This window comes from Gadus macrocephalus, chromosome 4 (assembly GCF_031168955.1).
Source record: "Gadus macrocephalus chromosome 4, ASM3116895v1".
NCBI lineage: Eukaryota > Metazoa > Chordata > Actinopteri > Gadiformes > Gadidae > Gadus > Gadus macrocephalus.
Window position 1 is genome coordinate 14,911,185 of NC_082385.1, and position 26,045 is coordinate 14,937,229.

At 43.9% G+C, this 26,045-nt stretch overlaps 1 protein-coding gene across 1 annotated transcript; it reads left to right on the top strand.

The window, feature by feature from the left end:
* Window positions 1-51: 51 nt before the first annotated feature.
* Window positions 52-5,396, top strand: nsa2 (NSA2 ribosome biogenesis homolog (S. cerevisiae)). Its single transcript, XM_060050448.1, has 6 exons — window positions 52-218; window positions 1,381-1,568; window positions 1,769-1,919; window positions 4,224-4,403; window positions 4,811-5,003; window positions 5,191-5,396. Exons 1-6 carry the CDS (start codon window positions 216-218, stop codon window positions 5,256-5,258), a joined length of 783 nt encoding a protein of 260 aa, XP_059906431.1. The 5' UTR covers window positions 52-215; the 3' UTR covers window positions 5,259-5,396.
* The last annotated feature ends 20,649 nt before the right edge of the window (window positions 5,397-26,045 follow it).

Consider the following 26,045-nt stretch of genomic DNA (forward strand, 5'->3'; position numbering starts at 1 on the left):
ACTGTCTGCAACTTCTGAAGGGGACTAATGTTTGAAAGTAGGACATTTTAACCAACGGACCAAACACGATAAACGGACTTCCTCTAGGCATCGGCTTCGGGGAAAACAACACCTATAACCCAAGCCTGAAAGTAAAACATTGATATAACATCTATCAGTGGGACATCGTCTTCGTGTCGACGTTTTCTATAGAAAGACACAACATCTAAGATAACATGGTAAGCCTTCTATCGCTTTTATTGCCGGTATATTCCATAGAATGTGTTAGCTTAGTGTTAGCTTAGCGTGCTATCCGACATGTGGCAGAGAATCACGCGTCTGTTTTCTTCGTCGTAGTACTGAGCTGTGAAGGGATGATACAAATTGTATATGAAGGATTTACCACAATTTGTAAAGATTAATCACTTGTACTAAATTATACTCTCGAAGCACGGCCCGTCCACGTGTTCTTTGGTTGTTGGACTGCTGTTATGGAGTTTGGAGTCTCGAAGATGTCCATGTCAACAACATGTTTAACATGTCTGTTAAATCACCATCTATCGCCCAATGAGCCCATGACCCACCGATTAAACGCCTTTTAATTTGCAGTCGTATGAATGTTACGTCTAGGCGTCGGTGGAGACACCGTGGGGATCTATGGGAAGGAGCGCTTATCGCCAAAGGTGTCGCCAGAGAGAACGAAACGGGCATCTTTGAGATCTCCACTTCAATTCCCGTTAGATCAAGAAAACGATAATCTTGCATCACGATAGTTATAGTTCTGTTTCTTTAAAAATAAAAAGGGTAATGTTGGTTTCACATATGTATTCCAAGCATTACCCCAATGCTGTCCTCATTTGGTATAATCAATCATGTATCAGTATACTGGTTTGTCTTTTAAGAGATAAAATAGATAGCAATGCCAAATCCTTGTCTAGAGGGTCGTTTGTTTTTGCAGTATGAAACAGTTAATAACAGGACGATTTGAATCAATATTTTGATGTTTAGGAAATACAGTCCTCAAGTTCGATGACTTAACTGTCATCCAGTGTAATGTTATTTTGGTTGTTTATGAGGGAAATAGAGTGATGGGTAGTGTTTCACTTGAATTGACCGAGACAGAAAAATGACATACGTTTTAACCAACCTCAAGAGTTTTTTTTTTAACTACTCTAATGATGTCTACTACCCAAAATAGCTATTGTAAAAAAGCTGTATCTGTTACATGCTAATACAATTTCCTGTTATTTCTATGTATTTTTACCATGCACCATGACCTGCACCAAGGTTGCACATTATATATCTGATAATATATGTATATGCAATCCAATACCTATTTTATAGGAGCCGCAGTGTGAAGACGCCACAATGTTTATAACCAAGTTTTCCTCCTGTCTATAGCCTCAGAACGAGCACATTGAGTTAAGTCGCAAGCGTCATGGCTACCGCCTGGACCATCACGAGAGGAAGAGAAAGAAGGAGAGCCGTGAGGTCCACGAGCGCTCCCACAAAGCCAGGAAGATGATCGGCTTGAAGGCCAAACTGTACCACAAGCAGAGGCATGCTGAGAAGATTCAGATGAAGAAGACGTGAGTAGAACCCCTCTGCGCTCAACCGTGTCATTATTTTGTCAATGGTTTTGGAGAAAATGAGGTGATATCAACATCTTACAAAATTATATATTTTGTAAGATGCTAATACAGCTATTTACAGCTATCTAACATTGTTTATTATGAGCTGTACTGAGTCCATGTGTAGTTGCTATAACTCCTGTTTGTATCGCCTGTAGCCTCAAAATGCACGAGCAGAGGAAGACGAAACAGAAGAACGATGACAAGACGCCAGAGGGAGCGGTTCCTGCTTACCTGTTGGACAGAGAGGGTCAGTCCCGCGCCAAAGTCCTGTCCAACATGATCAAACAGAAGAGGAAAGAGAAGGCTGTGAGTATTGCCTCATCTGGGTTGGGTGGGACATGATAATGTGATTTTTCTATTGTGGAATTGTGACGGCAGATTAGGAGTTATCGGTTTGTTTGTGATGACACAAATACTCCTGTTGATTGTAATAATCGCTGTATGGCAGCAAACATTTGTTTTTGTGGCTTGTGTCAGGTAGGGCTTTGACTTCGAACTTCGTAATTCGAATATCAAAAAATAAATCAAAATTCAAACGAATATTAGGCAGCCCTTAATATTCAAACCTGTTATGGGCAGGCCAAGAGGGAGAGACGTCGGAGAACCCGACGCAGTCTATTCATAATATTATAATGACCACGGAAGAGGCAGTGAATGAAGTATTGATTAGACAGCGATTTATCAGAAACCCAATAAACCGTTTGAACACGCAAGACCGGTAACCATAGCAACGCCGGTAAACAAACCTCGCAAAACCCAATCCAGGGCTGAATCCCAATACTCATACTTATAGTATGCATTTTGTAGTACGCCACAAATATAGCGCGTCCGAATGCTCAGTACGCATTGTGTAGTACGGAAAACGTTAAAGAATGCGTACTACCCATTGGTACTACCGACACAGTATACAACGGTAGGTCACTACGCTATCCCACAAAGCAACCGGAGTCTGGTAACGAACGAAGAAGTGATGGCTGACCCGACACTACCAACAGTGGCTTAGAAAGACGTTGTAGAAAGCGGCGAAAAAATAGTCATTAAAAAGAGTAAAAAAGTAAAGTAAGTCATTAAGTAAAAAGAGACATTTTTAATTTTATAGCAACGATGACAAGACGGAAAACAGGTAACTTATCAAGGTAGTTTTGCCGGCATCTGAGGGGAGATACGTCATCTCCAAACATCCGGTGGAGTTTCGGCGGTGTTCGGAGGCGTTCAGAAGCGTTCTAGGCATAGCTGTAGACCGTACTACACTTGACAGTGTAGTACGGTCTTCAGCTATGCGTAGAACGCTTCTGTTCAGTAGACACTGAACAGAAATAGTATGTACTAAGTATTGGGATTCAGCCCAGGTCTTACTGAAGGCATTTAATGGTCAAAATATTATTAATAAATATTCGAATATTAATATTAATAAACAAACAAACTTCGAATATGATTTTTGGGCAAAAGTCAATGCCCTAGTGTCAGCTTACTTTATTGTACATTTTCATGGAACTATTTTGTCTTTCAGTATAGGAATGCGCGATATAAACGATATACGATATAAACGATAAAAAATGGCCTACGATAGAGATTTTAGTTATATTGCTCTATCGCGATAATGTATGTTTGACGCGATCTATCCATGACTCGCGAAATATAAAGAGCCACGAGCTGCAACCGTCTGCAACGCATCGTCCGCGACCCACGAATTTTAAAAAGAGCCACGAGCTGCAACCAGCTGCATCGCATCATCCGCGACCCGCGGAATTTAAAGAGCCACGAGCTGCAACCGGCTGCAACGCATCGTCCGCGACCCGCGGAATTTAAAGAGCCACGAGCTGCAACCGGCTGCAACGCATCGTCCGCGACCCGCGGAATTTAAAGAGCCACGAGCTGCAACCGGCTGCAACGCATCGTCCGCGACCCGCGGAATGTAAAGAGCCATGAGCTCCAACCGGCTTCAACGCATCATCGTCATCTAAGTAAATATGGCTGAAAGCGAAACGGAGGAGCTGGTGATTGCTCTCATTTCATGTTCATTTCAAAATTATATGCGTTCATTTACCACTTATTGTTTTATGTTTTAATAGCAAGTATCTGTGCACACACTTGGAAGATTTTTCTTTATTTAAAATAGCCATGCCTAATACTGGACGTATTTCCCTAATTCACAGTATCCGTTTCTTTATTAACAAGACACCACCAATTTTTATTTCATTAAGAGAAGTATACGTCATTACACAGAATATTTTTTCTTTTTTAAAGTCTCTGCAGCTACAACATTATGTTGTATGATTAGTTTTGCACAATAAATGTTCTCAAAACGACATACATTTAGCAGTTTAGCTTTCCTTAGAGTCTATGTAACCTGTTCTGAAATGGTTCTATTATGATTTATATATCGTGATATATATCGTTATCGCAATAGGTTGCATGTATATCGCAATATGGATTTTAGGCCATATCGCCCATCCCTATTTCAGTACATAAATCCATAAGTCCACTTGAACAATCATACTTCTGAATTTGTCCAGCACTGCATCTTACTTTAGCACCTACAGTTTCTGTTTTGATATCATTGCCAAAGAGAATGCTGTAATGGTTTCTGCCGTGCCTCGTCCCCTGCAGGGTAAATGGGAGGTTCCCCTGCCCAAGGTGCGCGCTCAGGGCGAGACGGAGGTGCTCAAAGTCATCAAGACCGGCAAGAGGCAGAAGAAGGCGTGGAAGAGAATGGTCACCAAAGTGTGCTTCGTGGGCGACGGCTTCACCCGAAAGCCTCCCAAGTATGAGCGCTTCATCAGACCCATGGTAAGCCCTTCTGAGCCCTTACAAAAAAGTGTAGGAATTATCGCTGGGTAATATAGAAAATGTACTATCCCGATAATCATGGGTCATTTTAGACGTTGGCGTAAGTACCACGATAGGCTTATTAGTTCCAAAAAACATTCTAAACAGTCCAACTGAGGGTCTTCACATTGAAGCAGATGGATTTTTAAGGTATGGAATCGGAATAAAACCATTTTTCCTTTTCACCAACGCTTGAAACCGCTTATTTGCCAATTGACGTGCATTTCTCGATCCATTTTGTCTGCTGTACTGATTAAAATGGTTTTCACGATAAGTCGACCTCTTCGTCTCATGACGATACAAAACCATTCAAAGATGACATGTAGAATTCAAGTGGTTCATTGCTCTTTTCCCCCTTACGACCCTAGGGTTTACGGTTTAAGAAAGCCCATGTCACTCATCCGGAGCTGAAGGCCACGTTCTGCCTGCCCATCCTGGGGGTGAAGAAGAACCCATCGTCTCCACTGTACACCAGCCTGGGAGTCATCACAAAGGGAACCGTCGTGGAGGTCAACGTCAGCGAGCTGGGGCTTGTCACACAAGGGGGAAAGGTCATCTGGGGTGAGTGTTTTTTTTCCCGGTCCCTCTGGGTCTTGATATGTTTGTAACGGTAGAAGATCATGTCTTGCCAGGCCACACCTTTCCTTTTCAGCCTCACAATATTTGGTTGTTCATGTAGATGGTTATAGATAGATTCATTGTGGAGTGTTATCAGTGATGTAACACAACATGTGTTTTTGTTTACCAGGTAAATATGCCCAGGTGACCAATAATCCGGAGAATGACGGCTGCATCAACGCCGTGCTGCTTGTGTAAACGGACTCCTGCCTCATACGGACTGCTGACTCTTCTCACTTGGATTACTGAACATGATATGGAATAAGGATGGCTTGCTGTCGGATGGAATCTGAAATACTTTCCGCATTTGTAATAAATAAATAATTTACTCTGGCACTAGTATTTTTTTCCTTAAAGGGACACTGTGTAATATTTTCCGTCATTTATTACCTCAAATCAACGTATTCATTCATAAATAAGTCCTCCTTGGTGTAAAATTATCTCTGCCAAAAATCTCACTTATCCTCCTGAGCGAAGAATAATTAATATGTAGTTACATAGGACGGGTAATCTTCATGGAGGCTTTCATGTTCTTCCGGTCTATGTACTGCCGAGAGGGACAAAAAGCACTACGTGGTACAGGAAATGCAAACGCGTTTTCACTCTGAGCCAGCGTGAATGATGACTGAAAATTCCTTGTATGCCACAAAAGTGTAAATAATTGAAGCCGTACCATTCACAACACCATCAATGGTGAGTATTTTGGCCCTTGCCGTTATCAGAATTTGATTACTGAGAGGCCCATTCCCAGGGCAGATGGTGCAAAAAAAAAAAGCATTGGGTGTAGCCGCTAATCTGTTTTCTCAGGTTATCTGGCAGTTCTGTCGGAAGACAATTGTGTTTGGAAATGTAGTCAACTACTTTTTTGAGGTCTTCTCCCTCTGGTGGATAGGTTGTGACATCCTCCGCCCCACTTCTGTTTGCCAGAGTGACAGTTTCCATGTGTTGGTCCCCTGGGATGTATTCACTGGACCTGACTTTTCTCTTGTCTTCACCAAACCACTTCAGTGCGTCCAGCTGGTCCAATACATTATCTTTCAGAACGACCTCAGACGCTATAGAAGTGCAGTAGTCAGTGGACTTCAGTTGGACACGTCGAAAATTTGGAATTCGGCTTTGTCTTGCTATGTCTACATTTGTTTGACAGTGGATGGACTCACATCGGACCTGGGTTTGACCCCATGTCTTCTGTACCACATGTAGTGGGACACTTGATCCTTTTGATGTTTTAACAACAGCATACAGACCATTGTTGGGATCTAAACATACACAGCGTAAACTTGATGTTGAGGTTATTTCAAGTGGATGTTCAGAAGGTCTCCTGTGAATGTAACGTTTCAAATTTATTTTGTTGATTGATAATCCACAATGGGGGCAATTAACTAATATCAATTTGGTCTTGCTCACTTTGGCGGAATTCTTTGTTTGGTTGACACAGGACGTTTTGACATCTGTGGAGTCTTCCTTCTCACAGCATGGCTTGACATCTGTGGCTGTCGCCCTATTGATGTCCACTATGGTTGTTTTAATTTCTTCAATGGTGATTTCTTCTTCATTGGATGCAGTTGTCAGGATACCATTGCCATCCTGCTCCAACAGTTCTTCCTTCTCACAGTACGGCTTGACATCTGTGGCTGTCGCACTAGTGATGTCCACTATGGTTGGTTTGATTTATTCAATGGTGATTACTTCTTCTTTGGATGCAGTTTTCAGGATAACATTGCCACCCTGCTCCACCACTTTCTCAGCACAAATAAGAAGATGAGCTAATAACCTGTCTCTCGTGGAAATTATGTTTTGGCAGGAGGGACATTGGAAATGAGCAATCTTGTTGCAATTAAGATTGCATTTGAAGATTGGGTACTCTGGAAAGGAAACAAATTCAAATGTCAAACAGTAAAAAATGTTTTCCACATGTTGGTGCATTACTGAAAGTTACAGTAGCTAAATGTTTCAGTGGTAAAAGAAAACAACAGGGAATACCCTTGTGCTTCCCTGCCTTTCTCTTGTGCGTCTCCAGATGTTTCAGGACCCTGGACTTCGTAGCTGGCTGAAAAATCTTAGGACTGCAGAATGGACAATGGATGCTGTTGCAGCAGTCTGCATTTCTGCAGGGAAGGGGTGACACCCGTCACCTGAATAATGATGTGCCTGTTGATAGTCTGGAATAACAGAGATTAGTATGGTAAAGTTGGGCAAGAAAATAAAAGTTACTGTCAATATATTTAAATCCTACCCATAACCTGATATATCCAAGCTTATGTATCCATCGTTCATAGTTAACTTGTTTTGTGTGGAATGAGTCATTTTGTAGGCATGAATGCTTTGGTGTAAGATAAATGCACATTAGGATAAACACACTATAGGGGACCTATTTATTCTTATTTTCTATTTTTTATAATAATTCATGGTTAAAAAGCTAAAGATTCATAAGTCCATCACTATTGAATTACAGTAACACTTCACAGTTGGTTGTGATTTTCGCTATGGTCATAAGATTGCATGACTTATAATAGTAATAGCCTTGTTTTTATACAGGCTAGGTTTTAGTAGCCTATTAGATATTCCCAGGGAGAAGCAGACACTTTTCTGCTCCGGTGGCCAGTTCTGCACCTTGCACAGCGCCACTAGATCCTGACAGTTTTGCTAAATTGTGTTGCTGTAGTATCACATTGGTGATTACGGATGACACTTAATAAACCACAGCAGGGATTTAACATGAATTTTACTCAATATATAAATAATTATTATGAACAGGTTAACTCTCACTTACTTCCATGAACGAAATGAAAATCTGCCTCTTATGACATCTCAAGTGGGCGTGTCCACATAGTCAATATCAATCTACCAGCCTACCCAGTGGACTGTAGCAAACATTGCTCTTCTATCCGTCATACATCTAGGTCAGGGGTGTCAAACGTACGGCCCGCGGGCCGGATCAGGCCCGCGAACGGGTTTAATCCGGCCCGCGAGATGATTTTGTGAAGTACAGTATTGTAAAAAAAAAAAAAAAAAAAAAATAAAAAATATTTTTATAAAAATCCTTCCTAGCATTACATGAATTGCATTGACTGGCACTGATTAATTTGTTGTACATTGAACTACTGGACAATTGTGTGTAACTGGAAGTCGCTTTGGAATGTAACGTAAAATGATCTGCTATTTTTCAATGAAAGAAACTGCTGTTCTTAATGTGTCCACTAGAAATCGCAATAGCAATTATGTTAAGCAAGCAAACTTTATACCGGGGCTGAGCAGGGAGCAAGTATAAACAGGTAGTGCAGCTAGCCCGGAGCTACCTTGTCGTTCTGCCTTATGCTACGGCCACACCAACCGCGTTGCTCGCAGTGGATACCGCGAGTACCGCGCCTAACCTGACGCTTGATCGGTGTGTGGTGGTTCAACGCTTCCACCGCGTCACCGCGCCACCGCAGCTAGATGAGTCCATGTCCATGCAAGTGAACGGAGCGTTCCCTCTTCGTCATAACTATCAAACCAAACATCCTTCACATTCACTGAGCAAAAATTATGAAATTAAAATGCACATTTCTCGCTAAAAATGTTTCCATAAACGCATTTAATGGCGTAACTATGTAACTATTTCCACCCAGAATAAAGAAAGATGTCGGCCGTGGCTGCGCTGGAGTCCGAGGTAGGAAACCCAAACGCCGCGTTTGGGTGCATAATAGAGCTTAGATCGGGTTAGATTAAATAATCTCGGATATAAATAACACTAATCGGGTTAAATAACTTCACATGGTGTGTTTCCAGCATTCGTAGTGTTGATCAGCAGAGAAATAGTCCGCCAGGCTGCGTTTACGTGCGTAATTACGTGCAACTTCCGCGCCTAAAGCCCCCAACGCAACGCTTCACCGCTTCACCGCGTGTACCGCGCCTAGACCAATGGTTCCCTATGCAAAAATGCCGATTTTCAACGCCCCTACCGCGAGCAACGCGGTTGGTGTGGCCGTACCTTTATACTTCCAACATTATGCGCTTTGGCACTCTCATTGCCCCAAAATGTCTCTGTCAAAAAGACGAAAAGTGGACACAGTGCAGAGTTTTACAAGAAAAATGGTCATCGTCCTTTTTATTTACGGAAGTAAATGGGAAACCTGTGTTTGGTGTGCTCACAGCATGTTTAATTTTACAAAATTATGCCATATTTTTACCGGTCCGGCCCACTTGGGAATAGATTTTCCTCCATGTGGCCCCTAGGCTAAAATGAGTTTGACACCCCTGATCTAGGTGGACACGCCGACCTATGATGTCAAAAGAGGCAGATTTTCAAAACTGCTTGTAACGGTTAATCATACTCACAGCTGGTGGTATAATATGTCACATTTAAAGAATCACCACAAATGGTGTAATGATGCGTGACTGAATGAGGTCGTCTTCTGGCAGTGTTGGCTTGCCATACACACTCGGCTTGACATACTGTAGATATGTCTCAGGGCCAAAGGGTGAGACTTGGCAGCTCTGTCAAGGCCCCGTCCACACGAAGCCGAAACGGGCGAAACCGCCCCGTGCCCACTACAGTTTCGATCTATCCGGTTTCGGAGTATCTCCGTAAAGACGGAGTCAAGCGAAACCGAGTAGATCTGTAGAAACGCTGTAGTACACATTCCAGGCCCATAAGAGGCGTTGCTTCTGCTACAGAGATCCAGAAGAAAAATAAATAAGAAGAGGAGGCGAGCATGCGCATAAAGGGCGAGACTCCGCGGGCTCAACAGTCTGGCCGTTTCTCAATTCCTAGCACGCGTACTACGGACTTGATGACTTGCAAGTACGTACTTGGCAAGTCCGTACTTCAAGCACAGACTTGCGAGTACGCGAGTACGTACTCGATGACGTCACTGCTGCGAGTGCGAAATGCATCCTGGGATTTATAGCGGTTGCAAGTACACACGAGCCACCTCCGATGCGTGCACGGTGAAACGGCGAGATCGAGCACGCATCAAGAACACTTCCGGGTTTTATGACAGTACTCGCTTGATGCGTACTTCGAATTGGAACAGTGCTCGGGCAACGACTGATGACGTTTCACGAGTCCACGTGCACACGAGCAAGCACAAGTACGCGAATTAAGAAACGGCCTATATTGTGCTTCGCCCTTTAACCCAATAGCGATAGCCTTAAAAGGCGAAGCCTATACGACATAGAACGATAGTTACGTATTGTAACTCTAGATTCTATCAGTATAGGCGCAGCCTTTTAAGTGTCAGCCTCATTGTCCTTTAAATAGTTGAAGAAAAGCTGTTTATTGGGAGCAGAACGTCCGCCGACGCCCGACTATATCTGCGAAATGAGCACGTCGTTGAGGCACGCCGCATGCGGACGTAATTGAGGCCCACGCTGTTGGTGGGCAGGGATTACAAATTTTTCAGTGCTATACGGCTCGCACCGAGAGATAACCCAATAGCGATAGCCTTAAAAGGCTGCGCCTATCCACAAGTTTCCAACGCCCCATGATGCTTAGCGCGAATTGTGGGCTCCACTTCCGGTTAGTAACCAGCGGTTACTACGAGATCGACGTAAACAATCACCAGCTGTCATTCATCAATTACAATGTGGGAACACAACCTCACCGAGTTAAAAAACGGCAACATAATTATTCCTTTGCCCAGTTACTGCATGGGAAGACGAAGTTAAAAAATGGCCGAGGATAACGTACAGCAGCATTTTCTCTTACTTTATTGAGTCTGTGTCTTGCGATGGTAAGGCAATGATGAACTGTTGGGAAAAATAACCTGATGAGCACATCACATGGCAGGCACATTAATATATAGTCGACTCTTGCTCTAAACCCAACGAACACATAACACAAACATGATAATATAGTCAGGTCAAGGCCAGAGCCGAAGGCCCCATTTCCCAGGCAAATGGTTGACACTCAGACAATGCACCAGTCATCCTCAAGAACGGGAGAGCCACATTAATTTATCACACAGGAGACACCTCGAAGCTCTCCCCCACTAGAAGGAACACATGCAGATACTAGGGGCCTGAGAGCCACATTAATTTATCACACACGAGACACTTTGAGAGCTCTTCCCCGTTAGGAGGAACCAAGAGATACACCTGCCCATACCAGGGCCGCAGAGCCACATTAAATTATCACACACGAGACACTTCGGGGGACACTCCCCCGCTTTAATTTATCACACCGGAGACACGAGGAACTCTCCCCGTTAGGAGAAGACCCAGGGCCTGGGAGCTAAGGTGCAGCAAAAACACACAGAACCGCACACACCTCAAACGCACACACCTCATCGAGAGGAGGATACAGCATAAGACTGCATCACACAGGGACTCTTCACCTTCTTCTGCAGCAGACCTTCCACGGAGGCGAAGCTCTGGACGAACCATCAGCGCTGATTAGGGACTTAGACATATTCGATTTCTCACGCTTTATGACTCTGTATAACCGTTGCCACTTTACTTAATAAATCCAAGGTCCTTGTGCCGATAGACTTTATTACCTCTCCGTCTCATTTCATCTGGTCCAGTAACTAGACAGACCGTTTTTCCCAACAGAACCTAAAAAGCTCCGAAGCTTACCAGTATTTACACAGCGAGAAAGTCGGGCGAGTGTGGCTAAAGGAGGTCACAGAAGACCTACTTGAAAGCTGATATAGAGCCAAGCCAGAGTCTTAGGTTGAATCTCAATCCTTTGCTCGCTTCAAAATCTCAGCCCTAACCCTCGCTGTTGCGCGTTCACGCGCCGTGGAGCCATGTCCCAATACCAGTTTAAAGGTAGCTTAAGGGGTAGGGGGAGGGCTAACATCCCCTCAAAATTGAGATTTTCGATGGGCACCCTCAAAGCGCTTCAGTTCTGACTTGCTCCCACAATACCTTGCGAGAAAACGGAAAATCAAGAAATATCCTAGACAAGATGGAGGACGAAAAGATGCGACAGGATTGGAAAAACACAAATGTAAGTATTTTCTCTGTAATTAACTAGTAATTATTTTATTAATTATACTCTGCAGCCCGGCCGCGGGCTTCGAAGCCCGGCAGCGGACTCTCGGAAGTCCCCGGCCGACTTTCGCGGAAGATCGCGAAAGTCCCCGGCCGACTTTCGCAGGCCGCCCGACCACGGTTCTCGGCCGGGATGCATGCCCGATGACGGGCCCTGCTGCCCGGCCTGCAGACCGGGCTGCAGACCGGGATGCATACGACCAGGCTGGATGTCGTATGATATCCAGATCTTCCATGTTCTAGTGACTCCAGGTTAAAAATAAACTTTACTATACTAATATATTATATTAGATTTGATTAGATTAGATTAGATTAGATTAAATTAGATTAGGCTTTATTGATCCTTTTGGGATGACTCCCTCAAGGAAATTGATTGTCCAGTAGTTTACAGAAAGAAACACAACACAATATTAAATTATATACAATATAAGATAAACAATACACTCTAAGATAACAATAAAAAGTAAAATAAAAAGTAAACAGTAAACAATAATTATAATATAAGATAAGATAAACAATAAACTCTTAACTAACTAACTATAAAAAGTAAACAAAAAACAGTAAACAGTAAACAATAAACTCTTAGCTAATATAGAAAGTAATATTAGTAACATTATTAGTTATTAATTATTAATATTCTATAAGTAATATTATATATACTAATATATATATTATATTAGTAATATTCTCTAAGTATTATTATACAAATATATTATATTAGTAATATTACATGGTTAATCAATCTATTTTTTGGCAGTACTATATTGTGTACATAGCTATCACATATTGTACGTAACATATGGCCATATCACCCAGTTCTGGCATATAATTCCTAATTCCTTTTTATTCGTTTTCTTTCAGGACATCGTTGAGTCCACTGCCACCAGCCCTCCCACCTCTCCCTCATGCTCCTCCACCCCAGGCACCTCTTCCACCACCCCAGGCACCTCTTCCAAGAGGAGAGTGCCAGGGGGCAGGCGAGGCATGAGGAGAGCGAGGCAAAGTTGGCGGAATGGTGGAGAAGATGTGATTCTCCACCATTCTCTCAAAAGATGAGAGAGGGTGTGTGTGTGTGTATTTTTAGGTGTGCGTTTGTGTGTATTTTTAGATGTGTGGTTCAGTGTTTCTTATTTAAATAAAGTGTTTCTTCTAAAGTGTTCTTGTTCTTAACCGATTATTATCTAAGGGTGCATTCACACTAGGCCTTCTGGCCGTGGCCGTGGCTGTTTTAGCACCTAACCGTGCTCAAATCTGCCAGTGTGAGTGTGGCCAGTCTCGCCAGGCCGTGCCAATTACAAAATATAAATACCATTTCAGGTTAAACATCTTTACAATGGGTCTTGCTCGTTGCCCGAGACAATGGCAGCCAGTCTGTCTCTTGTAACATTACCAGGGGTCTGGTTATCTGCTAGGGGGCACAGGGAGGCCATGATGACGTCACAGGGTAGGGTTGTCCCATTTGGTAGGGGATCGGTTAGGGTAGCAATGAGGGGTAGCAATGAGCATGAGCAATGAGGGTTAGGGTTGAGATGTAGGGTTGAGACAGTGAGCAAAGAAACGGGATTGGGCCTTTAATAACACCCATCTTAAGGCCTGGGTATTGGTATCAACGACAGGAGTGATACAGACAGCAGGCTGTTCGTGTATAGCAGGAGCAGGACGCTCCTGTAGTCATGCAGCAGCAATATTGTGGAAGGTATTGCAACACCACATATTATGTGCCATGACAAGAACTAAGATCTTTTGGTGAAATACATGATTTTGAGACACTAGCTCAAAGACTACTTAAGGTTGTATCAGGGATTCTAGGCTGAAACATAAATTATCACATTCATCTGATCTATCCTCACGATCCATTATCTAACCGCCCCATAAGCAGGCCATCAAAAAAACGCGTCTCTGCAGCCTATGCTCCGAGATCGTCCACAAAAACATGGTACTAAAACAACCACTCAAAACCGAAATAAATAGTATTCCAATTCCAACCAATCACTGACCAGGGGTGGGTGTTGTGTTTTCTTTGCGCTGCGTTCATGATAGTTTTTGCTGGATGCATTAACACGGAAGGGAGGGGCGAGCTGGCTCTGTTTGTTTGGGATCTTGCTTCAAATACCAACAGAACGTCACCGGACGTCACCCAAACATCGCTGATACAACCTTTAAGCATATAAGTCGGTTTCAGCATGTGATAATAAGAAAATGTGAAACCATTCCTTCTTGTAGGTTGAGAATGCAGTCAGGCAAGGTGTGACAGGGACAGCATGTACTGATGTGCAAAGGAAGTGGAATACTGGTGCAAAGAGGAATGTTGGTCTGGTAAAGGCAAAGCATATTAATTTTAGGCGCCACAGACGCCAGGACACATATCCCCATTAATCAAGGCCAGAACAAAACAATTCCACACCCTCTCCCCGACTCTTCAGTAACCATGAGGATTTCAAAACACACATCAACTCCTCAATCATGGCTCCACTCTATCAGCTTCAAAATCATGGTATTATCCAGCTTGCTTACAGAGCAGATGTAGAACCTAGCACAGGGCCAAACCAAGATTCAGAATTACAAATTGAGAACCATACTGATCATAGCACACATCTGACATGTAGGAAGTGTTCAGTGTTTTACCAATCATACATTGCTTTGTCCCCCAATCAAATATCCACATTGGAAATGGACACAAAGACCCAGAGTAGGTCACAGGTTTGGCATGACGCTAGGAGACTGCGTCTCACTGCAAGCACAGTGAAACGAGTCCCCAAACGACACACCACAGACCCCCAAAAGTTTCTCAATGAGCACGTGTACCCCACCTTCACCGGGAACACAGCCACGAAATATGGCTCTGACAATGAAGTCAGGGTCATCACACTCCTTGAGAGCAGAGGGCATGATGTGCACAACAAAGGACTTGTGGTGCATCCTGACCACCCTTGGTTGGCAGCCAGTCCAGATGGGATCCTTGATGGGACAAAACTTCTTGAGATCAAGTGCCCCTTCAAGAGTCTGATGTCTCTCGAAGAATTTCTCACCCGGCCAAACGGTGACATCAAAATCTTGGATGATGGAAAGTACCTCGTTTTGCCAAATGGAAGAGCTGGATACTACCTTCAGGTAAGCAGGGTTGTTTTTAATGGCAAGAAATACTAGCTGCATTAGCCGATTACAAGAGATAAACAATATAATGTGAACTAATATTCATTCATGTATTTTCTATTATTTTAGACATAGGTGGCTATAATGTGCCTTGGTCTACAGAGATGCACATTGGTTATCTGGACACAAAAGGAACATTTAGAATTGGAAATTCCATTTGACAAAGATTACACTGACAAACAAGTAGAGCAACTGGAAAAAATTTATTTTCTACATATGCTTCCCAGGTTGGCTGATGATTTTGGAGAAAATAAACTAAATCTCTGCCCCAAGTACCTCGAACAGTTTTGTAATTAAACGACATATCAGTTGGCAATAAGTCTCACTCTGTGAGATGCAAAAATAACAAAACAATGGTTCAAATACATTTGAAGTATAAATAAAACTTAATATATATATATATATGTATAAATAAATTGTTATTGTGTTACTATTTACATTTGTAGTATAAATAAAACTTCATATAAAATATGTACAAATACATTTTTTGTGTTCTATTGTAAAAAGAAAAAAAGAATATGACATTAACCCCATTTCAACAATGTGATGAATGTGATTCAGAAGTGACCTTTTTCATCTTTGTATGTAATTATCTCTAGAATTATCCTGTCTATTTTTTCTAAATTCATAAAGTATCTACACTGTTCTCCGTATCCATCTTAATACTATGTATGAATCTGTGAGTGTATCTCTCTGCATCTATCTCTGTACAATATATATATATGCATCTATGTATGTATGTATGTATGTTTCTCTCTATAAATAAATGAGTATGTATAAAATAAAATAAATAAAAAATAGGAATAAATAAATGTAATTCATAAATATACAAGATGTTGTTTGATAATATGTAAGATATTAATTGCTGGAGATAAGCTCTCCTCTCAGATTTATGAGAGCTGCACAAATCTGAAGTATTTTATCAATTTTAGGAACTAAGCTTATTGGCACGGTTTGTGACAGGATCTTGAACACTTTGAGACGCCTTATAGCCCGTTCCACATGAATGCGTACATTTGCTATCCGTCTCATCTGAGTCACTTGCTCATTGGTTAGCTGGCTGCGTTTGCGTGTAAACGCAGGTATGACTAGCCTTACCCTCCTCTCCTCAACAAGATCTCTAATTGTGAACCCACGGTCCCCCATCACCACATCAACAGGACGTAAAAAATCAAGAAACCCTGAGTTCTGTGTAATATACCTGTCACTACACTTCCCACCAAAAGCCTCTGAAATAAACATCAGCATCCCTGATGGAGCAATGGCAACAAGGTACTTAACATTGTTACTTGCATAGTAATGGCTGTAAGACTGAGCGCGAGTCTAAGTTTTTGGCTTTTTGCAGAACACTCTGTGCAGTCAATGATGCAAGTTAAATCAGAGAAATGTGGCAGAAAAACCTTTGGCATAGTTGCTTTTATAGTGTCACGGGGCAGCCATGGAATGAGGTCCCTGGTGTGCTCAGCAAGGATATCAACCCAATGCGTAAGTGTTTTACTGACCTGACTGGCTGATCTTTTAAAGCACCTCGCTAAATCAGCTACAGCAAAGTTATGTCTGAGCTTCATGAGTGTTAAAGGCACCCAGTGCAACTTTATGTAAACATTCAATGAAAAATAAACATTCAATTTCTAGTCTTTTTTACACGTAGTAAGTTTCAATAACTCCATACCATTACATATCGACATTCAAGGAGCAAAGATGAGACGTCGTTGTGTGGTGAGAACTGATAGAAAATCGTAAACAACAACAATCGCCGGTGGGGAGAAGCCATTTTTCCATTGACTGGAAGCCTGCTTTATTTATTGTAGGTTACAAAAAATAAAGAAAATGGCGGCATTGTTGTTGTTATCGATTTTGTATCAGTTCTCACCACACAACGACGTCTCATATTTGCTGCTTAAATGTCGGTATGTAATGGTATGGAGTTATTGAAACTTACTACGTGTAAAAAAGACTAGAAATTGAATGTTTATTTTTAAGCCTCGAAAGTTGCACTGGGTGCCTTTAACAAAACTTCATCTTGAGCTGGCATTGTTGATGACTGGCGCACAAAACCTCGTAGACAGGAGACAAGAGTGTTGAACACAAGTAGAGGAATCCCTGTGTACAGCAGACATTCTTTATCACCTTTCAGTGTAACCTCTGCAATGGACTGTGAGATCTCAGGGGCAGGTGTGATGATCATGTCACATATAAGGATGGATCCTTTAGAGTAGGTATGGTCCTCCTCAGCTGGATCCATCCACTGTGTTTGGGCATCCTTGAAGGTTTGAGGTTGCTCGAACACCATCACAGCTTGGTCTGCAGGTAATAATAATATGGAGACATAGATGGAGATAATTGGATGAGGGTCTAAACATGCATTGGTGTACAGAATAGATCTAGACAAGGTTTTAACAGGACACTGACCTATGATCATTTCTAAATTAAGGATGAAAGTGAGGATACACCATTGACTTAACCAACGTAAATAGAGTATACTGTATGCTACCGTAATGTTACATAAAAAAAAAAAGCGTCGATATCAAATTTAGCATACCTGTTGTTGTTGCGACTTGACTGTCAACACTCATCCTGACGACTCTTCGGCGTTTCTTCTCAGGTGGCTTCTCATAACCCAGAAAAAGCATTGGGTAAGGGTTTTCTTCCGTTGGCGCTTTGTCCACAAAATGAAACGAACAGACATAACAACTTTTCGGAGGTTGTTTTAAGTTCAGGTTCTTCAGCCAATTTATTTTAGCCTCTTCATTATTGGGCAGTCGATGGAAGCTGTACCATTTCGGGCACGAACACTGCTTTATTTTTCGGCTTGTGGTCAAAACACTCAGATTTCAACCAATTATTTAGTTTCGTCCGGTTGTTAGTACATCCTCGAACGGCACACGTTGTTCCCGAGCTTTTTAAAGCCATCAGTTTATTCAGTGACAGAGCGAGTGATGTGACAGCCTGCCAGCTGATCAGGTAAAAACAAAGCTGTGGCGCGACGCGTAGTGGGCGACCGGAAGTGTGGCCCACAAACGTTTCCCCAGCAACCGCCCCAGGAAACTTGTGGATACTCATAGAATCTAGAGTTACAATACGTAACTATCGTTTCAGTCGGTTTCAGGCGTCCACACGAATCCAAAACGAAACCGGCTAGATTTGAAACCACCTCCGAGGGTGGTTTCAGAAGTTTACGGTTTCGGTCAGCGTATTTGCCGGCTTCTTGTGGACGGAAGGCCGAACTGTACAAGACCTTTGCGGTTTCGCCATGAAATCGGCTTCGTGTGGACGGGGCCAGTTGTCAAGCAAAGCAGACGGACGTGGTCTCTATAGCAACGACCTCAGCTACACGACACTGATCAAAAAAATATTGTTTCTCTAAATCAAAGCACAAAACAGGACAACCGATGTCCATAGCCTTAACCCATACATGTTGTGTAATTGACAAGGACACGTTGGTGTAGTTGTGTTGAGTAATGTCACAGATTTCACTGTAAAATCGCGTTAATGTAAGCCATCGGGTCCTCCGATAGCCAATGGGATGAATGCTCATAGCTTCTCTACGTGCAGCCATCAGTTGATATGCGCTTTCCCCGGGCATCATATATTGCCGTGGAGGGATTACATTGTAATGAGTCGAAAACCCCCTGCGTCGAATGAAGAAGCACAAGGATACCCTTTTGCAACAGCAGCTGAAGCCAAATTCCCTGACCAAGCGGCGATTTTTGACGAGCTCGCAGTGAGACTTTGTTGGGTTTCATAGTTTACACAGTTTTTAGCATTTCCTATACGGTCACCTGTTGTGATGAGAGTAGGACCTGTCATAACCCGGCTCAAAGGCGATGACAAAAACGGGAGAGACGGTGCATTTACCAATATAAAATAAAGGTTTATTTCCGTACAAAACATAACTAAACAAAACCGCCAACGAAAACCCCAAAAGGTGTGGACGCCTGCAAGGAGCCAAGGAGTAGCGCCACCGACAGGCAATCAGCTGCTCTTTTATTCGGCTGGAGCACCGGTCCCAGGTGCTCCAGATCCAGCTGATGTCATCAGCTGATCACCTTAATGAGGATAGGTAGTCAATAAGTAGGCGGGGTCGTCACACACCCCCCCATAAAGTCGGTGTACCAAAGGGAACACCGGCACATACTAACCAAATTGACCTGAAATTATCCTCCCCAAAAATATAGTAATTCAAAGACAAGACAAATCTAAGAAAGAAAACACATAACTCCACCCTGCCCATGTCATGCTCCTTTTCCACCTGACCTCAGCAACCCTGGTACCTGGAGAAGCAAATTAAGAGAACAGACAGAAGAACACAACACAGCATGAAATGGCATCAATCATCACATTCATTCACGGCAAAGGAGCACGTGACAGCGCATCGGCAATGACATTATCCACCCCTTTGATATGCCGAATATCAAGATCGTATCCCTGCAGAAACAGAACCCATCTCATCAACCTCTGATTCGGACACTGCAATGACCTTAAAAAGGTCAGAGGATTATGATCTGTGTAAACCACAAGGGCGGCACCTCCTCCCACATATACCTCAAAATGCTGCAGTGCAAAACCAGCGCCAATGCCTCCTTTTCGATCACTGAGTAATTAAACTGGTAACGATTGAATTTCCTCGAGAAGAAGCTTACTGGCCTCACTACACCCTGGTCATCTCCCTGCAGCAAGACCGCGCCTGCTCCCACCTGACTGGCATCAACCTGGAGCAAAAAGGTCCGGTCAAAGCGCGGTGCCGCTAGAATAGGGAAAGAGCAGAGAACCGTCTTGACCTTATCAAAGGCTTGCTGACACTCCGGCGACCACACAAACTTTGCTCTGGTCTTCAGAAGCTCAGTAAGAGGGAACATTACCGTGGAAAAATTCTGACAGAACCCACGGTAATATCCCACCAGACCCAGAAACCGCTGCAGCTCTTTCTTCGTTGTGGGCCGTGGAAACTTCTCGACGGCCATAACTTTCGCGTGGACTGGAGCTACGCAACCTTGCCCCACTACTCGCCCCAGATAAGTAACAGTGGCCTTAGCAAACTCGCACTTGGATAAATTAACAGTAAGCCTCGCCTCTGCCAGGCGCTCAAACAGCGCCCGGATGCGCTGAAGATGGGAGTGCCATGTATCACTATAAATCACCAAGTCATCCAAATAAACAGAACACCCCTCCAACCCGGACACAACTCGGTTCATTAACCGCTGGAATGTAGCGGGAGCGTTTCTTAACCCAAACGGCATTACCGTATAAGAATACAGACCTGACGGTGTAATAAACGCCGATATCTCCTGAGCACGCTTGGACAGCGGTACCTGCCAATATCCTTTAAGCAGGTCGAATTTACTGACAAACTTGGCAGGCCCAACACTGTCAATACAGTCGTCCATTCGCGGCAAAGGAAAAGAATCTGGCTTTGTGACAGAGTTTACTTTTCTCATATCTGTACAAAACCGAGGTGTTTTGTCCTGCTTCGGCACCAAAATACAGGGGGAGGCCCAACTAGAGTTAGACGGGACAGCCATATCATTTTCAACCATGTAAGCCACCTCAGAGTCCAGATGTTTCAGCTTCTCCGGTGACATACGGTAAAAACGCTGTTTTATCGGCCTCGCATCTCCCACCTCGATGTCATGCTCCACCCAATCAGTGCGCGAAGGGACATCACCGAACAGACAGCGGAACTTCCGTACCAAGTCCGCCAGCTCACAGCGTCTAGAATCAGGCAAATGGGACAACACCTTGTCCAAGCTACTTAGAGCTTCAGAATTTTTTAAACGACCACACAGCAAACTGTCATCGGGCTCAGGCACCCCATCCTCATGCATCCCAGCCCCTGAACTAGCAACCAGAACCGGACGCACACCTTCCTCAGCCTGACCCGACTCACTAACACGGTTGTAGAACGGCTTCAACAAGTTAATGTGACAAAGCTGTTTGGACTTTCTCCGCCCTGGTGTCGCGATGAAATAGTTCAAATCTGAGAGTTTCTCAATGACTGTATACGGACCGGTATACTTAGCCTGGAACGGCGAACCCACAATAGGCATTAATGCCAAAATTTGGTCCCCAGGACTAAACTCTCGCTGCTCTGCGTGACGGTCATAATTTTTCTTCATTTTGACCTGCGACATCTGCAACTTGTCCCGTGCCATACCACCCGCCACGAACAAACGATGCCGAAACCCGTTCACAAAATCAACCAGATTTTTTGGTGGCTCAGCATCCACCCAGTTATCCTTTAACACAGCCAAAGGGCCCCTCACCACATGCCCAAAAACTAAGTCATTCGGACTGAAACCAGTACCCTCTTGTACGGCCTCCCTCGCAGCCAACATCAGCCACGGGAGCCCCTCCTCCCAGTCTCGATCCAGCTCCGTGCAATACGCACGCAGCAGAGACTTGAGAGTTTGATGAAATCTCTCCAACGCACCCTGACTCTGCGCGTGGTACGCCGATGACTGACTGTGTTTAATGCGCAAGGACCTCAACACTTGACTAAACATGTGGGAAGAAAAATTCGACCCTTGGTCACTCTGAATAACCTTCGGGATGCCAAAAACCGAAATGAACTGAGTCAATGCCTTCACCACGGCTTTAGTTGTAATAGATCTCAGCGGGTATGCAGCCGGATACCTGGTACTTTGGCACATAACTGTCAGTAAATACTTACAGCCAGATTTAGCGATCGGCAACGGGCCGACACAGTCCACAATCAAATATTCAAAAGGTTGGCTTATGGCAGGAATCGGTTGCAGAGGAGCAGACTTCACACTCTGATTCGGCTTCCCCGTTAATTGGCACACATGGCAGGTTTTAACATATTCGGCAACATCTCATTTTACACGCGGCCAAAAGAACTGTTTCAAGACATTTAAATACGTTTTCCTGACACCAAAGTGCCCACTCTCGTCGTGTGCCACTTTAAGGACCAGAGGCCTGAATTTAGTCGGTACAACCAACTGGTACACAGCATCCCCCACACCGTCACCCAAAACAGCCCATTTCCGAAACAGCAGTCTGCTACGCAAAAAGTAGCCACTGGCTGCACTCTTTATCTCTGCAGCAGACAAAACACGACCAAATAATTCATTTAAAGAGGAATCACCAATTTGCTCCTGCAGCAACTCGCTCTGTGACACCGACAGTGGAAAATCAGACAAAGACGGATCCTCAAAATCATCGTCACCAAGCTCCCCATCTGATAACTCAGGCTCAGCCTTACTCATTGCTCGTGTAACCACACAGGCTGAAAGAACCTCAGGTACCTCACTGGAACTCCAGTCAGAGACAGTACGATCCGGACAGAGCGTAACAACAGGTGAGTGAGGAGCATCAGCCCAGAGGCGGCCGCCAGCCAAGCCATTGCCCAAAATAAAATGAACCCCCTCTATAGGCAACGCCGGCCGCACTCCCACAGCTACCTCACCCTGCACGAGCTCACAATCCAGGACCACCTTATGCAAAGGCACGGGCAAAACCGTCAACCCCATCCCTCGACTGAGAATACGGTCCCCGCTGTCTGTCTCCGCGGACAAAGGCAGCACTGACTCAGTCATATAGGAATCATATGCCCCTGTGTCCCTCAAGATTGTAACCGGGACTTTAACATCGCTACCAACTAGCGATACAAAACCACTTCTAATGAAAGGAACGTATGCTTCCAGAACATCTGGCTCACGGACAGAGGGAAACCCATTAGAAACACAGCCACTTCCCAGCGTATAGCTGCAGCCGCAGCTGGCTCAACATTATAGCTGCTCCCCCTATGTTTAGACCAGGGACGTGCACAGGGGGGTTGCTCAGGTTGCTTGGGCAACTGCCCATATGCCCTCCTCGACTCAGGTTGCCCTTCTGAGGAAAAAAAAAAAAAAGTTTTTTTTTTTTTTTAATCATTTAATGGATGCAGAATTTCATGTAGGCCTAGATAATAAAAATCGCCACTCGAAACATTTCATAAAGTATCCGTTGCCTCATTCAATTACGTTCGGGCACTGAGAGTGAAAGTCAGTAGGGGGAGGGCAAACTCTGCCGCGCGGCAACAGCCGCTTTTGCCGCCGCCCTTCCCCCATTGAAATTAATGGAGGCGGCGAGTTGCCGCGCGGGCGCGGCGTGTGAGCAGCGCTGCACGCGACCGGAACACCGGCACCTGTGAGACGACTGCCTTGATGTTCTCGGAAAAGGTGAATTTGAGATGTATAACAAACAAACAATCATCATCACGTTTTATGAAATGAATTACAATCTTCATAAATCCAGGCTCAGTTTGCCACGTAACGTTTACCCTAAATAATCAGACAGCTAGCTAGCTTGCAGACAAGCAGCCCGTTATCACATAGTCTACACATTCTTAGGCAAACTAAACTACATGTCTGCTGATAGTTAGTTTCTAACATTTCCTTTTAACAAGAAGAATAAATGATGGTAGTAATACATCACATGAATTCTTTCATTCAAAATGGTTCATGCCTAAATCTTATCACTATAGCCTATTGTTTGTTATTGTTAAGTGAAGCCGAAATGCCCAGTGAAAAGAGGAGGCTTCAGGAGAGAGAGAGACAACTAAAGGAGGCAGCTAAGAGGAGCACATTATTACAGGGTAGTGATGTGCTCCGAAAAAAATCCGAAATCAGTGTGGTCAAGAGCGGCTGTCTGACCTCCTCCTGCTGTCCATAGAGAAGGACATACCAATCGACAAAGAAGAGGTTCTGAAGGCTTCTCTTTTGAAGCTTTGCATTTTTAAAATGTCAATTTGGAGAAACTTATCAGTGACTTGATAGGATGTTGTTTAATTATGTTTGTGTTCATGTTATGTTCTTCTTCTTCAAGTCATGTTTTTCTGCATTATCGTTAGTAGTAGTTATTTCAGTGTTTTACTTATTTGTAATTATATATTAATAAAGACCCTGTTATTCTCAGTCCTTCATATAGCCTGCAAGTTTTTTTTTTGGGGGGGGGGGGGGGGGGGGGCCTTTTTTCAGGTCAGAGCAACTGCCCCTCAAAATACCTGTGCACGTCCCTGGTTTAGACCACAACACCGGACAATCAGCCTTCAAATGGCCCATCTCACGACAATAGTAACAGGCTCTACTGTTGTCAACATTGCTCCGTGAGTGAGACTCGGATCTAATCATGCCAGACGCCCCGGAACGCATCTGGTCAGCCGCCGCAACACCTCGCCTGTTTCCACCCCAGCCAGAATCATTGCGGCCGGGTGTGCGCTCTCTCACATCGCCCTTATGGAGCAGCACGTACTCATCTGCTGACACAGCCGCTTCTGCAGCAGAGGCAACCTTCCGTTCACTAATGTAGGTCGCAATCAAACCAGGTAGCGTATTCTTAAACTGCTCTAAAATTACTAACTCACACAACTCATCAAAAGTAGATATTTCAAGCGCAGCCAACCAACGTTTAAAATGGGTAGTTAAATCCCGGACAAATTCAACATAGGTCTGGCCACTTTCCCTTTCCCAAGCGCGAAAACGTTGGCGATATGCTTCAGGCACAAGCTCATAAGCCTTCAGCACTGCCGATTTTATTTTAACATAACTACCGCTATCAGCCGTGCTCATAGACGAATATGCCCCCTGCGCCTTACCTGTGAGCATGGACGCTGGAAGTGGGGGGGCTGCAGCCCCCCCTGGTGGCGAGAGGCTGAATGTGAAATGCAAAAAAAAACGTGGAAATAAATAAATGAATAAATATATCAGACTATTGTTATACTATTGTCATTTTATTTACATAACTCAAACAACATATTTGACTATAAATGTCACAAGCATGATTTGATTCACAAAATGTAGTACCACAAACACAGCATAACGACACAGCATTTAAAGTGTTCTACTCTGGACGTCATCAACTAGGCTAGCACTAGCATTTTGAACAGAGCTAAAAACAGCTGTTCATAACACTGTCTAATGCATAATATCAGTACCTTGTGCGTGTAATTAAATATTTGAGGTCTTAATTAAAGACATATTCTGAGAAATACTTTCATGTGTGATTCAATGAAGCACATTCACAATTTGGCCTTATGGTGTATTTCTAAAACCTCTGGTCTAATACAGGTTGGTTGTGATGACATCTCATTATAGCCTTTATCACATGATTACTAGGCATATAAATAACCAAGTGTACACCCTATCGAGAACGTTATTTATTTATGTTTGACCTTTCGCATTATGACGTCATCGGAACGTTTCTCAGCCCCCCCAACTGTGAATTACTTCCAGCGTCCCTGCCTGTGAGGACGCACTGGAGCAGCAGAGCACAGTCCTCATCAGACCAACCCCTCGCCGCGGAAACACGCTCAAAAAGCACAAAAAATGAGTCAGGATCCCTCTCATTAAACGGTGGCAACAGCCGCAAGTTGTTGATGTCAAAGGGCCGCGCACCGACCCCAGACACCTGCCCCTTCTGACTCTCAGCAGCCAGACGATAACCCTCCCGCTGGCGGATCACCTCCAGCTCTATTTGTTTTTTTGCTTCCATCTCACATTTAAATCTCTCATGTTCCAACTGCATTGAGAGGAGCTCCTTTTGCTGCTCAAACGTCAGCCCCTGGGTCTGAAAAGGCATGCCTACGGCAGGTGGAGAAGCTGGCACCGGGCCAGACGCAAGGACTCCCAGTTCAATAAGTTTTACCTTCAAAGCCATTTTAATATCTTCTTTACGCTTCCTTTCTATCCCGGCCACCGAATAATACTCCGACAGTTTCAACAGCTGTTCCTTTGTACACTTGTCCAAGGCCTCCTCTGACGGAGCCGCCACAAACGCTTCACATTCAGCCATCTCAAGACCACCACTAGGATTAAGCAAAACACACCGTTATGCCCGAACCGGACCAGCAAG